Source organism: Homarus americanus, unplaced genomic scaffold, assembly GCF_018991925.1.
Source record: "Homarus americanus isolate GMGI-L3 unplaced genomic scaffold, GMGI_Hamer_2.0 scaffold53818, whole genome shotgun sequence".
Taxonomy (NCBI): Eukaryota; Metazoa; Arthropoda; class Malacostraca; order Decapoda; family Nephropidae; genus Homarus; species Homarus americanus.
The window spans coordinates 1,642-16,150 of NW_024713486.1; the positions used below are offsets into that span (position 1 = coordinate 1,642).

Genomic DNA, 14,509 nt, shown 5'->3' on the forward strand with positions numbered 1-14,509 from the left:
CCACAGAGGCTTGCAGGGCCTCTTTGTCAAACCCCTCAAAGTCCATATCCTCACTATCACTGACTTGGGCCGGCTGTGGTGGGTGGCGGGTGAAGAACTCAGTAATGTTTTGATGACTGGGCGACCTTGTGCGCACCCTGCCCGCGCCGCATTCCGGTTCTGGCGGGGTACCACGTAAATGTGGAAACGCGTAAACGAGAACTGCGTAAACTAGGGTATTACTGTACAGTGGTCCCTCGGTTAACGAGCACAATCCGTTCTAGAAGGTTGCTCGTTAACCGAAACCATTGTTTCAATGGGTTTTTGGGTAATTGGTTCCAGCTCACCGAAAATTACCTAAATTCAACAAAAAAGGTAGAAAAGTACACTTACTTTGAGGTGTGTATGTAGAAGGCTCGTGGATGATGATGATGATGATGATGATGATGAATTAGAATGGGGGTGGAGGAGAAGGGAGAAGAGAAGGAATTGGGGTGGAAGAGAAGTCACCCCATGGCGCCATTTCACCCATAAAATTTTAGTTCTCTTGGTGTAATTCAAGATTATTTTCTTTAAATCAACACTGCACTGCATCATATATTGTCAATATGTAAAATAAATTTCAAAATGACCAACAATTTGCCTGTAAACACAGAAAAAAAGCGTTTAGTTGAAGAGTCTCTCAAGCAAGATGTTACCTCCACTGAAAAGACACAGATTGACGCCTGTATGCTGTGTTGGCAGGCTGGATGGCGTGCCACAAACTAGTGACCCTACCTTCAATTATGTTCAATAATTGTTTATATAACTAAAAAAAATTAATATTAAACTTTTAAAATTATTTAATAGTATAAACTTCTTGATATTTACTAAAAGGGTAAGGAATTTGAGCCCTAGAACCGATTACTGTATTGGCGGACTAATACTACAGCTGGTGGACCGCCAAATGCAAGCTAAAACATGTGGAGGTCGGCTCGTAAGATACTCGTTAATCGAGGGATTGCTCGTTAACCGAAGTTAAGAATCTTATGGAAGGTAACTCGTTAACCGAAATCTCGTTAACCGAGGCGCTCGTTAACCGAGGGACCACTGTATACTTTTCAAGCTAACTTAAAGATGCTTGACAAAGTATATGTGAAGCTCATAAAAGTGTTAGAATAATGTTTCATATAGTTGGCATTATATGGGATTCAGGTCTACTAAGCATAAATTTTGAGTAGACTGATATAATAATATGATAAAGAACTCACTCAAGAGGCCTATGCTGTGCTTGTTTGTCTTACTACCTTATTATGCATTCCTTCAGGCTAAAGTTCTTCCAGCGGTGGGCGGACGAGAAAATCCCCGACGTATTCTGGTTTTCTGGGCTGTTCTTCCCCTACTCCTTCCTCACGGGCATACGTCAGAACTATGCCAGGAAACATGCCATACCCATCGACAGGATTGACTTCCTGTTTAAGGTTACTACTTTTATATCTAGTACCATATTATGTTTATAATGTAATTATTTGTATGGTAATATTACAAACAAACAAGTGCCTAGTTTGTAAGGTTCAAAGACTGGACAAGCACCACAATGAACATCTTGACACTTATTCTTCTTTATTAATTAACTTTCAATTATCACAGTAGCCATCATCAGTGCAATCTATAGAAAAGAATCAACAATGATAAGATAAAACAAGACACATGACTGTTATAATATTAAAAAAATTAAACTATTAAATCAAAAGACAAATTCAAATCATGACTGGAGACTAGTTGAAAAGTGTAATGAAGTTAAATGCAGTTATAATAACAACAATTTTAAAAATACACAATGAAACTAAAACAAATATATTATGCTAAATTGGAAAAATCGCTTACTTATTTACCTAATGACCACCCACAAGAAGTAGCTATGACAAGGGAAGGAGGCCAGTGGCCTGTGTAGGATCCCTCCAGTGTTCATGTTAATTTTGTAGAGGGTTATTTGAAGCCCAGTTCTGTTCATGATTCTACAGCTTGGGCTGGTAGACCATTCCAGGTCTCACCATCTGTGTGAAGAAGTATTTCCTGATATTTGTTCTGCAAGATAGTTTGACGAGTTTGTAATTATCTCCTTTCAGGATATTGTATATTTTAATGAAATCTTCCATATTGTGCCTTGTCTGAAAGGTCTACTGAACTTGGATAATCGAGATGATATACAGTAGTTCTGGAATCATCTTGATTGCTTGTGCTGGACCTTTTCTAGGGATGTTATATCTTTCTGGAGGTAGGGTTTCCATGCTTGTACGCAGTAATCCAGACTGGGACATACTTGAGAGTTGTATAGTTCAAGGAGAATTTTTCTATCATTACCTGTATATTCAAAGGTACATTTATAATTCCCAAATCTCAATTTGCTTTTCTCACTGCTGGAGTTACTTGTTGTGCCACCTTCATTGAATGACTTATCACAACACCAAGATCTTTCTCCTTATTGACAGAATCCAGGAAAGTGTGAAGGGACTTGCATTTTGTAATGTTAAAGACCATTTGCCAGTCTCAAGTCCATTTGAACAGCTCATGTGGGTAATTTTTGCCTTGTTGTGACATGTTCTTGACTTCTTTGACACCATTTGTCATTGGGTAAAGACAAAGGTGGCCAATCTAACTATCCAAAAAGGTGGAGGTAAAAATAAACTTACATTTGTTTTAGTGCAATATTACTCAGTGCCTACCAAGGGCAGACACATGATGACAATACTGCTCCTGCATGCCTACTACAGCTGTCACATGATGACAATACTGCTCCTGCATGCCTACTACAGCTGTCACATGATGACAATACTGCCCCTGTATGCCTACTACAGCAAACACATATTGACAATACTGTACTGCCCCTGTATGCCTACCACAGCAGATGATATAGCTACCATAGCAATATATGTTCATTCAAGCCTTTTCTCAATGTAATGCCTGAAACCAGAATCAAGATCAGACACACACACAGGTTCTCTCAGAAATTGGATGTCATTCATGAATTCTTATTACAGTATCAGATGTGTTCTATTATGGTACTTCCCTTCAACCATCAAGTCCCAAATTTCTATCTGGTTTACCCGTCACTAAAAATCTAGCATCACCCACCAGCAGCAGCATATGCTTCCCCAAATATCACTCACTGACATGCTCTCTAGTCATTTATGTACATTGCTGCTTCAGTAAAGTACAGTACTGTAAATTATATAAAATTTAATCTCATTTATCATAGGTTGTGTAATAATTTTGTACTGACAGCATACTCACTGTATACTCCATATGCATTTACACCAACAGGTAATGGAAAAGGAGGTGGAAGATATCATCCAGGAATGTATCAGACCCAACTTCGTGGAGTTGCCAGTGGTGATCGAGCGGCTGCCCACGCCAAATGTGCAGGGGCAGTACTACCCCCTCGACACTGACCTCGAAGACAACGAATCGCTTCCTTACGATAACGACTCCCCCCAGCTCAAGAAGGAGGGTGACCAGGTAACAATATGCAGAAACAGATATCAAATGCCAGGCTAATAACTTTAGTACAGGGATTGAAGGAAGGAAGGAAGGGAAAGTAAGTAATAAATCAGAGAGAGAGAGAGAGAGAGAGAGAGATAAACCAGATTAAGTGGAAGGGAGTATTCAGGAAAGGATGAAGAGTAGAGTCAGGTAAACTAAAAGGCTGTCTTGGTAAGAATTGGACTATGAGGATGGTGAAGACAGAATGGGAAATGAAAGATTAGTTATCAAAAGAGAACCACATAACAGAGAGGGAAGAGCTTGATAAATAATGAAGGAAGAGAGACCAGGTACAAGCAGAAATAGATAAGGAAGGATGACAAGATAACAAGTGGTAGAAGGATGAAGAAGGAACTGAATAAGGAGGGAAAAGGTAGCAAGATCATGAAAGGAGAAGGATAAATCTTACCAAGATGACAGGTATGCTAATAGACAAAGGAAAATGGCATATGTGTGCCCTATATTCAAACAGGGTGATTAACACGGCTCAAACAATTAAGGTGCAGCCTTCTGGAGTCATCCTACTTCCAGAAAAAATAAATAGAAGTTGGAAGTTACACAAGCCCCATCTGTACAAGCAGCCTAAATAATTGTGGCTATCTTGTCATCAGATTTACTACCTCACTTACTGTTACATACTACAGGTACTCCTCTACTTACGAACGTGTTACGTTCCTGAGGCTTGCTTGTAAGTCCATCTTTGCTCTTGTAGATACCAAATATATTGTAAAAAATGAAAATATTATGGATATATAGTACAGCTATACCCTTTAATACAGCTTTAAAACCTGGCTCACTCTTCTCCTCTTAGGTAATGTTTGTTCTATCTGGAATTTTCTTCAAAATAGTCCAGTCTCATCCACATTAAACACCTGTTCTGGCAGGTAACCCCCCCTCAGTGATGGTGTTTGTATCTCTGAAAGTTTGTAAGTTGAATGTTCTTAAGTAGAGGAGCACCTGTACAGTAATATCATTGTAATGCATTATTTTAAGAAAAATGGTACCAACCAATCATGTGTTATGGCTTTAGTTTTGTTGGAACCTGAACCCTTTTCTGGTTACTAACTGGACTGTAATCAATCCAAAACACTCAATGGTATGAACATAACACTGAAGCACTAAGATTTCAGTATCATATGTTTTTTGCTACAAAATACATACAGAGATATCACACATTTTATAGTAAGCATTCCAAAACACTTACCCGGTAATGATACACACATTAACACTTGATCCATACTCGGTCGGGTTCTGGAATGTTAAATGTCACCCCTGGTCGTCTAAAAATTTGGGGGAGGACTTAAAAGATGCAATTTGGTATATGAAACTTTAGAACAACACTAATTTTGGCTGTACTCACCATTTTGGAGTTTGCAGGATGGGAAGTATGAAGCATAGGGTTTGTGGCTGTGTGGCATAAATTACCATGTTGCTACATCGTCATGTTTTCTACTCGTGGATTTATATCTTCACTGTTCCACTCACCTAATTTTATCACTTTTTTAACTTATGTATGTCTAATTTATTCATAACAGTGATTAGAGATACAGTTTTATTGCTTCACACTAACATTATTTACATTATGAACTGGCACTAGCGCATCTGACTGCGTATTACTACTCACACACACACCTGACCCTGCAAAATAAAGCAATTTTTTTTCTAAAAACCTAAGTATGTAAATGCCTAGCATTAACTCACCAGGCCAACATACAGGCAATTAAAACATCTAATAATTACTTAAATACGTAATATTAGGAGGACACGTCGCTACCTGGCATTTAATAGCAGATTTCGTTGTCTTAAGCAAGCCAAATGGTGAAATGATCATATAGGATGACCTGCCTGTAGCAGGTGTTGCTAAATGTCATTCTCCTTTCCCTACATGAAGGAGGGATTGTACACACTGTTTGCTGTACTGTACATACACTCTCTACATACTAGCATACACTGACCACTCTGCTATATGTACTACTGTACATATGGTACTTTCACTTTCTGAATGTACAGTACTGTACTTTACAGTGTGCATGAATATAATTACTTTTTACATCTTAATTAACACTATTTAAATGGTAGTCTTGGCTGATTATATGCTGGTACAGTACTGCACAACACAGTTTGTGAGCAAACAAGCTACTACTCTCATGATGCTAGAGTTTGAGGAGATAGACTGCAAGATACATCAGCCAATTTTAGGCATCCCATGCAGTCATATGACAGTACAGGTACAGAGTAGTAGCCAATCATAGCTCACGAACATTTTGAGTCTACCCACCCATATGCTCGGCACATGCCGATGCACGATGCAATTTTTCGGAAATTTGTTTGAATGCCCAGAACGGAGAGATTTTTCTTGGAGTGCTCAAAAAAATAAAATAAATTTCAGGGTAAAGGAAAGCCTTGAATTACGATGATTCATATTTAAAACCCTGGTTAGTTTAAGACCTGGTTCAAGTTACATAGTTATTTTACAGGTATCTCTTACGTTACAGAAACTCAGGTTGCGGAAATTCGCCCATAGTACTCATTTTGTAAATTATGACCACTATATTTGGGATATAACCTGCAATTAAATGCCAGGTAGCGACGTGTCCTCCTAATATTATGTATTAAGTAATTATTATTTGTTTTAATTGCCTATATGTTGGCTTGGCGAGTTATTGCTAGGCATTAACATACGTAGGTATAAAGCTAGATGTTGCATTCTGGACTATATCACAAAAACTGCTTTTTTAGAAAAAAAAAAGGTTTTTTTTATGGTCATTTGCCCACCCGGGCACAGGTAATTTTTAATGACCCACATCAAGGCCTGGGGGGGGGGGGATATAATAAATTAATAATAATAAAAATTATAAATACAGTGGCCCCTCGGTTAACGAACTCAATCCGTTCCAGAAGGTCGTTCGTTAACCGAAACGTTCGTTAACCGAAACCATTGTTTCAATGGGTTTTTGGGTAATTGGTTCCAGCTCACCGAAAATTTCCTAACTTCAACAAAAATGGCGGAAAAATTTACTTACTTTGAGGTGTGTATGTAGAAGGCTCCTGGATGATGGTGATGATGTGCATTTGAAGTGGGAGGTGCAGGAGGAGAAGGGAGAAGAGAAGGAAGTGGAGGTGGAGGAGAAGCATTTTACTGCTTCTTGGAAGGTGAGTCACCTTCCATGAAAATGTCAGGAACCTCTGGACTGACAGATTCTCCACCATGAACATCCTCTCTCCTTCTTGAAGTGGAAGGCTGAGGGCTAGCATCTTGTTCCCTCTGCCTTTTACTGAAGAAAGTGTCAATTGTGGTCTGTGGGGCATCTGTCCTCCTCACCATTAACTTATGTTTAAAGAAGGAGACCACTGAGTCCTCAACATGACACAAAGCTAGTTCAGTTTTTTCCACTTCTGGGTGCTTTGAAGCCAGTTCCCTGAACTTCTCCCAGTGGTAAATCACATCTTTCAACTGTGTAGCTGACATATGGTCATCACTTTCAATTTCCTCCTCACCACTGTCAGCCTCTACCCGTAACATCTCATCCAGTTCCTTCAAGTCATTAGGAGTAAGTTCCTCCTCATGAGACATCACAAGCTCTTCCACATCCTTCTCCTCCACTTCAAGACCCAATGACTGACCAATGGACACAATCTCCTGGTCCAACTCTGTGTCATCCTCAAATCCCTCAAAATCATGGACTACTGATGGCCACAGTGCTTTCCATGAAGAATTGAGGGTTCTATTGGAGACTTCTTGCCATGATGACACAATCAATTTTACAGCCTCCAGGACGTTGAATTGTGTCTTCCAGAACTGTTTCAGTGTTAGTTCAGGATCAATGGAAGTTGCCTGATGACACCTCCTAAACATTTTCTTCATGTACAACTTCTTGAAGTTGCTGATCACATTCTGGTCCATTGGCTGTATGAGTGATGTAGTGTTTGGAGGCAAAAACAACACTTTCACAAAGTCAAATTTATACTCCAAATTTCTGGCAAGGTCAGGGTCATGACCAGGAGCATTATCCATGAGGAGAAGAGCCTTTACAGGAAGTTTATTGGTGGTTAGGTAGCTCTTGACAGAGGGGCAAAACACATCAATAGCCCATTCATTAAAGAACTGTCTTGTCACCCATGCCTTACGGTTGGACTTCCAATAAACTCCAAGCATTGTTCTTACCACTTTCTGTTGCTTGAACACCCTGGGGTTTTCAGAGTGGTAGACAAGCATAGGCTTCAGTCGGAAATCCCCTGAAGCATTGGCACCAAGCAATAGAGTGAGACGGTCTTTCATGGGTTTATGCCCAGGTAAAGAGGCTTCATCCTTGGTGATGAATGTTCTTTTGGGCATCTTTTTCCAGAACAGCCCAGTTTCGTCAACATTGAACACTTGCTGTGGAAGATAATTTTCTTCTTCCATCAGTTTTTTAAATTCAATTAAAAACTTTGCTGCCCCTTCTTTATCAGCACTAGCAGCTTCACCATGCCTAACAACACTTAAAATGTCACTTCTTTTCTTAAATTTTTCGAACCAGCCTTTGCTAGCCCGAAAATCTTCAAATTCTGTTCCTGAAGAACTAGGTTGATCTGTCTTTAAATGTTCATAAATCTCCCTGGCTCTTTCACAAATGAAATCACCAGAAACTGAATCACCTTTCATCTGTTTTTCCCTAATCCAGATGATAAGTAACCTCTCAGTTTCTACGATTAGGGATCTACTTTTAAACACTCTTGTAGATTTGTCTCTCACGTTCACTTCCTTAAATTTGTCTTTTTGTGCAAGAATTGTCGACACAGTTGATGCCGACATGCCATATTCTTTGCATAGCGCATTTGATTTAATACCTTGTTCGTGTTTTTTTATTATTTCCTGCTTCATTTGGATTGAAATCACTTTTCTTGATCTCTTAGGCCCCATGCTGGATTCAAACAATGGCAACACGTATTTTTCAAAGTTAAACTAGCTGTAAATAAAGAATATTTTCTTTAAAATAACACTGCACTGCACTATATATTGTCAATATGTAAAATAATTTTCAAAATGACCAATAATTTGCTTGGAAACACAGAAAAAAAGCGTTTAGTTGAAGAGAGTCTCAAGCAAGATGTTACCTCCAGTGAAAACAGAGAGAGACTGACGCCTGTTTGCTGTGTTAAGAGGCTGGATGCCGCGCATTAAACTAGTCACTTTACCTTCAATTATGTTCAATAATTGTTAAAATGACTAAAAAAGTTAATATTAAACTTTTAAAATAATTGAATAGTATAAACTTCTTGATATTTACAAAAATAGTAAGGAATTTAAGCCCTAGAACCGATTAATGTATTGGCGGACTGATACTAAAGCTGGTTGCCCGGTCAGTGCAAGCGAAAACATGTTGAGGTCGGTTCGTAAGAAGTTCGTTAAGCGAAATTTTTTTCGTTAAACGAATTGAAGATCCTTATGGAAGGCAGTTCGTTAATCGAAATTACGTTAACCGAGGTGTTCGTTAAACGAGGGGTCACTGTACTGTAATAATAATAGAACCATAAATAAAAAAATAAAAATAATTAAAAAAATATTGAGAGTGAGAAATGATATATGTATGTTGTGTTGTCAAAATAAGAAAACAATTGAAACCCTGGGATAAATTATAAAAAATTTCAACACAAAAATTGTGATATAGAACAAAAAATGTTTTACAGAAATTATAATTTATTAAGGCTGAAAATCAAACTGGAAGGGTACGGAATTCTGGGAAATGTCCTAGTGTAGATAGATGACCTTCTACATGACCGCAAGCAGTGTGTGGTGATTAATGGCACGAAATCATCATCTGTACCTGTCGCAAGTGGGGTACCACAGGGCAGTGTACTGGGCCTGCTGTTGTTTGTTTCATAAATGACATGCCTGACATTGTACACTCCTACATACAAATGTTTGCCGATGACGCCAAGTTATTTCAGGAAAGCAAGAACCAAGCAGACTGTGAAGAGCTGCAGAAGGACCTCTGTGGGCTCCGAGAATGGTTGAAGAAATGGCTGCTGAAATTCAATGTCACGAAGTGTAAGAGGATGCACCTGGGGCGTACCAACGGTAAGGAGGCGTATCATATGTCCCAACGGGATGAAGAAACTGCACTATTTGAGATTGAATGTGAGAAGGACCTAGGTGTGTATGTTGACAATGAGCTAAAGTTCTCGGGCCATTGCGAGGAGAAGGTAAATCAGGCAAATAAATTATTGGATCTTATAAGAAGGTCGTTAAGATATCTAGACATTCCATCCCTCGTAACGATCTTCAAGAGTGAAGTGCTTCCCCATCTGGAGTACTGTCACCCTGTCTGGTCCCCGAGATATGCTACGGACTGTCAGTTGATTGAAAATGTTTAAAGGAGGGCCACCAGACTGGTGCCTGCACTTCGGCACCTCAGCTACCCTGAGTGATTGGAGCGCCTGAACTGCCTAGCTTATACTACAGACGGGCAAGGGGAGACCTAATTGAGGTGTATAAACCTCTCAGGGGGCACTAAGTCGAGTGTCCTTACTTGGAGCTGGCAGATCAGTTCACAAGGGGTCACAGCTCAAGATTGAAGAAGCCGCAAGTCCAGAAAACTGTGAGGGCAAACTTTTTCGGAGTGAGAGTTGTGAACTCTTGGAACAATCTACCAGAAAGTGTTGTGATGGCACAGAGTGTGAGCTCTTTCTAGACAAGACTTGACCAACACTGGAGCAGGTTCAGGTACATTCAGGGGCTGGTGCATGCCCAGTACTTGCCAACAGTGCGTAACAGAGACGTGACCGATCGCCAAAGCGGCTAACGAGCCGATCAGTGGTGAAGAGGATAAAAGAAAAGGGAAAGTAACAGAGACGTGACCGATCACCCAAGTTGCTAACGAGCCAATCAGTGGTGAAGAGGATAAAAGTAAAATAAGTTAAATGTGCCTTGATTAGTGACTCGGTTCAGCTGTGATCTGGTCTTCAACCCCATCCCTCACTACCCGTTACCTTTTATGTAGGCCAACAATTTTTTTTCTTCACTTTCCAGACGGTGAAAGTCCCAACTGAACAGCAGGAAAAGGAAGACAACGAGAATGACTCACAGAGCCAAAGTCATGAATCTGATGACGTCATCTACCAGGTCATCCCTCGCCAAGCACAGGGAGGCACCTACACATGGGTTAGTAGGATGATAGATTAGAAAATAATATTAGAATAGAATAAGTAGGGGTTCAGGGGTTGGGCTCTTAATAATAAGGGTAGGGTTGATTGCTAGATAAATTTTTCCCAATAGTATTAGCAGATAGTCGAGCTTTACACAGTAACACACCTTGGATAAAACTCATTGGTTACGATATTGCCACTGCGCAAAGCTGGGAGAGGATTTAGATATTTAAGCTATACACCTAATAAGCAGGACAAAGACAAGTGAGGGCATCTTTGTTAGAATACCAGGCAAGTGAGGTTGCCTGGGCAGGTATATTATAGGTCAGGTAAAATAACCAAGATCAGTATGCATGATATGTCAAACAGTCAATTGGGTTATACCCATGTCATTCCAGTATGACAGACAAAGCAGTATGGCAGAAGAGTTTTCTACACCCAACATGCAGCCCCTTAATACCAATGTGCTCTTGTGCAGGGCTTCTTCCTGGAAGGTGCACGCTGGGATCGTGAACAACATTGCTTGGCGGAGATGTCAGCCAAGCAGCTACATGACCAGTTACCTATCATCCTTTTCCAACCTGCTGCCCTCCCAGACATGTCACACCATGAGGGTATGTGCCCCCAACACACCTTCTCTTTACTCATTCCTTTACCTTGCCCTACATGTTCAATTTAATTTTCTTTATCACTGAGTCAGATCAGGTATTCTCATCAAGGTGATTTAACCATATCATTGGTTAAGATTTTATGGGTACCTGAAAATTGCTCCATGTCAAAAGTAATGATATGTCAGTATACTATTTACAAAATGAAATTTGGTTTATGTACTTTATAATAAAACCTAGATTTCAAACTATTTGAAACTATTGAATGGATATAACCTAGAATACAGTAGACAATTTTTTTCTGCAAATTGTTAAATGACTGGATTATTTTTATACACCAGTTATTCCTGTTCTCAGTGGATTTAAATGTAAATTAAGTGGTATACGTATATGTTTTAGTTTATATCGGCAAATATATCTTGGTGACAACTTTATTCACAGCAAAAAGAAAATCTTTACTCCTTTAGATTTTGAGATAAGACTACTGGTATGGTATGTCAAATTTTAAATAAATCATATTATTGATATTTAATACACTTAGTGGAGCTTACCAAAAATAAACACTCGTGACTTCTTTGCATGAAACACGAAGGGAATGTTCATTACAAGTGAACATAAAATTAAAATAATTTTTGAGCAGTTTGTTAAGATACTGTCATTAGTTACATAACCAAAATCTTTTGAAGGAATATGTAACCAAGAACTTATAACTTATGATTCACAAATTTTGATGAGTCTGAGATGTTAATGACATTTCTGCTAACTGATGTTTTATTTAGATTAGCCACACTCGTATATTGTCCTGAACTTATTTGCACAAAAATACATCACTCAGATACTGAAGTAGAATGATTCAGCTTAGTGAATACCAACAAACTCTCGATAATCTGGACTAATTGGAAGAAAGTTGATTCATAAACTACTTATTTTTATACATCATCAAATTGCCTGAAGATTTTCATAGCGTTGTCTGCAGGTGTGAGCTGTAAATATGAAGACCAGGCAGAAGAGAAAGGCATGTACCACTGCCCTGTGTACCGCACCAGCGAGCGGAGTGGCACACTCTCCACCACAGGACATTCCTCCACTTATATCCTTGATTTGATCCTGCCTTCCTCCCTCCCATGCCACCACTGGGTCAGTCGTGCAGCAGCAGCCCTTACCCAATTAGATGACTGAACCCCATGTATTTATCAGCAAGTCATCTTCAACTAACTGAATGACTGAAGATCATTTGCATACGTCACCCAACTGAATGGTCTATACTCTACTCTGAATGAGCTGGATGACTGAACTCCATCTACATGCCACCATTTCTCAGTTGGATAAGTGAACATCATCTTAATTTGTAATCACTCAGAAGGATGAGAACTTCGTAACACATTACTACCATCCAGTTGGAAGCCAAACCAACATCCACACCATATGACAACAGACTGGCTAACCTAAAGTAAACCATATCTTCTCCAACTAAATCTAACTTTCTATATATTCCTAAACAAGGTGTCATGAACATTTTAAGGCATATTTTGTATCAGAGACAGAATATTGGCAATTTTCCTTGGCACTAGAATCAGACTTTGCCATGAAGCTTGTTGGTGTGATCAAACTACTTAACACTATATTACCTAAAACATATGCATTGTACATGCATAAAGAACTAATGTAATGCTGTATACATAATGTAATGGATCCACATGGTAATTTTCTGCCAAAACTTTTCACTACTATTGCCTGACCTGCCAAGGTGTGGTGTGTGTTCTCGTGCAACGGACAAAGAAAAATGTTTTTTATCTTGTGCCTTGTCAGTTTTTCTGAAAACATTGAAATAATTCACAGATAAAGAGAATGATACGATACTAAGAGTAATTATCAGAACAGAACAGAACAGAACAGACCATGCCATTTAAGAGAGAGAGATGGCATTGGAAAGGTTATGCCTCCCAAATCCCAACCAGCAACTAAAATGAACTGAATCACAGATCTTTAGGCAATAGCTGCATGGGAAGGATGCATGCCCAAGTCACAGCTGAATGGCTGGGACTAGTGCACTGTCTTCAAATGCCCTGAGAGCACAACATCGCTAACAAAAACCAACAATATTGTACTACCCCACACACTTACAAAACTGTACCACCAACAGCAATAAAAAATAATAATGCCATTACCACCAATATATATATATATATATATATATATATATATATATATATATATATATATATATATATATATATATATATATATATATATATATATATATATATATATATATATATATATATATATATATCATGTAAATCCACAATGAAAACGTGGATAAGATAAATCTTGATAAAATCACACGGGAAGATGGAAACAACGGAGTACCTTAGCTTTCGTCTTTATTCAAGACATCTTCAGAGGCAACTGGATTATATGGACAGAGAGAGGCTTAAATATACAGGGTGACCTAAAAACATGAGGTCAGTTCAAAATGATGACATCCACTAATCCCCACACCAACAGTTCTAAAAACTGATAATATGTTACATACAAATTTATTTGTCGCGGCCCAAGGTTAAAAAATGCTGGAAACTCCTTGATCTAGATGTATATTTTAGGGGTCCTTTTTTCTGGACTCCTGGATTCTTGGCTAGGCCATTACCCAATTCTTCTTAAGCCCTTCTACGTGTACAGGTGGGGATTAGTGGATGTCATCATTTTGGACTCCGACCATGTTTTAGGTCACCCTGCATATTTAAGCCTCTCTCTGTCCATGTAATCCAGTTGCCTCTGAAGATGTCTTGAATAAAGACGAAAGCTAAGGTACTCCGTTGTTTCCATTTTCCCGTGTGATTTTATCAAGATATATATATATACACACATACAGTGAACCCTCACTTTACGCGGTTAATTCAACCCACAGGGTACCGCGGAAAGTGAGAAACCTGTAAAGTGAACAACATAACATATGGGATTAATTGAAATAGAGACCGGGCCGACCCCCAAACTCCACTTTTTGACGACACACAACTATGTTGCTATGTTGTAGTAAAAATATTATCTTAAATTTATGATGGTATGCACACACAATTAATATAGAAGAGGTTAGGTTAGGAAAAATAAAGGTTAGGTTAGGAAAAATAAAGGTTAAGTTAGGAAAAATAAAGGTTGGGGTTAACACTTACGTTAGTAGAAGAGATGGGTCGGCGTATGGGAATGGAGGCTGGTTCCGAGGGAGAGGGCAGGCTACTGGCCCTCAGGTGAGTCACCATCACTGTCATCCACAC

The 14,509-nt window shown here is 39.0% G+C and overlaps 1 protein-coding gene across 3 annotated transcripts; it reads left to right on the top strand.

Moving 5' to 3' along the window:
- The first annotated feature begins 1,271 nt into the window (after positions 1–1,271).
- On the top strand, positions 1,272–12,712 carry LOC121872182 (dynein axonemal heavy chain 3-like). Of its 3 annotated transcripts, none has more exons than XM_042374858.1 (5): positions 1,272–1,439; positions 3,283–3,477; positions 10,514–10,645; positions 11,108–11,243; positions 12,214–12,712. In XM_042374858.1, the coding sequence occupies exons 1-5, from the start codon at positions 1,272–1,274 to the stop codon at positions 12,414–12,416; spliced, it is 834 nt and encodes a 277-aa protein (XP_042230792.1). In that variant the 3' UTR covers positions 12,417–12,712. The 3 variants fall into 3 exon arrangements, with proteins under 3 accessions (XP_042230792.1, XP_042230808.1, XP_042230800.1); XM_042374874.1 differs by having other exon boundaries at positions 11,028–11,243; positions 12,214–12,324; XM_042374866.1 differs by lacking the exon at positions 12,214–12,712 and having other exon boundaries at positions 11,028–11,488.
- The last annotated feature ends 1,797 nt before the right edge of the window (positions 12,713–14,509 follow it).

Excerpts from the sequence above, each read along its gene's own strand:
- LOC121872182 (XM_042374858.1), top strand. The coding sequence starts at position 1,272 with ATGCATTCCTTCAGGCTAAAGTTCTTCCAGCGGTGGGCGGACGAGAAA. Across the intron at positions 10,646-11,107 it reads AGGGAGGCACCTACACATGG|GGCTTCTTCCTGGAAGGTGC; the intron begins GTTAGTAGGATG and ends GCTCTTGTGCAG. Across the intron at positions 11,244-12,213 it reads AGACATGTCACACCATGAGG|GTGTGAGCTGTAAATATGAA; the intron begins GTATGTGCCCCC and ends CGTTGTCTGCAG.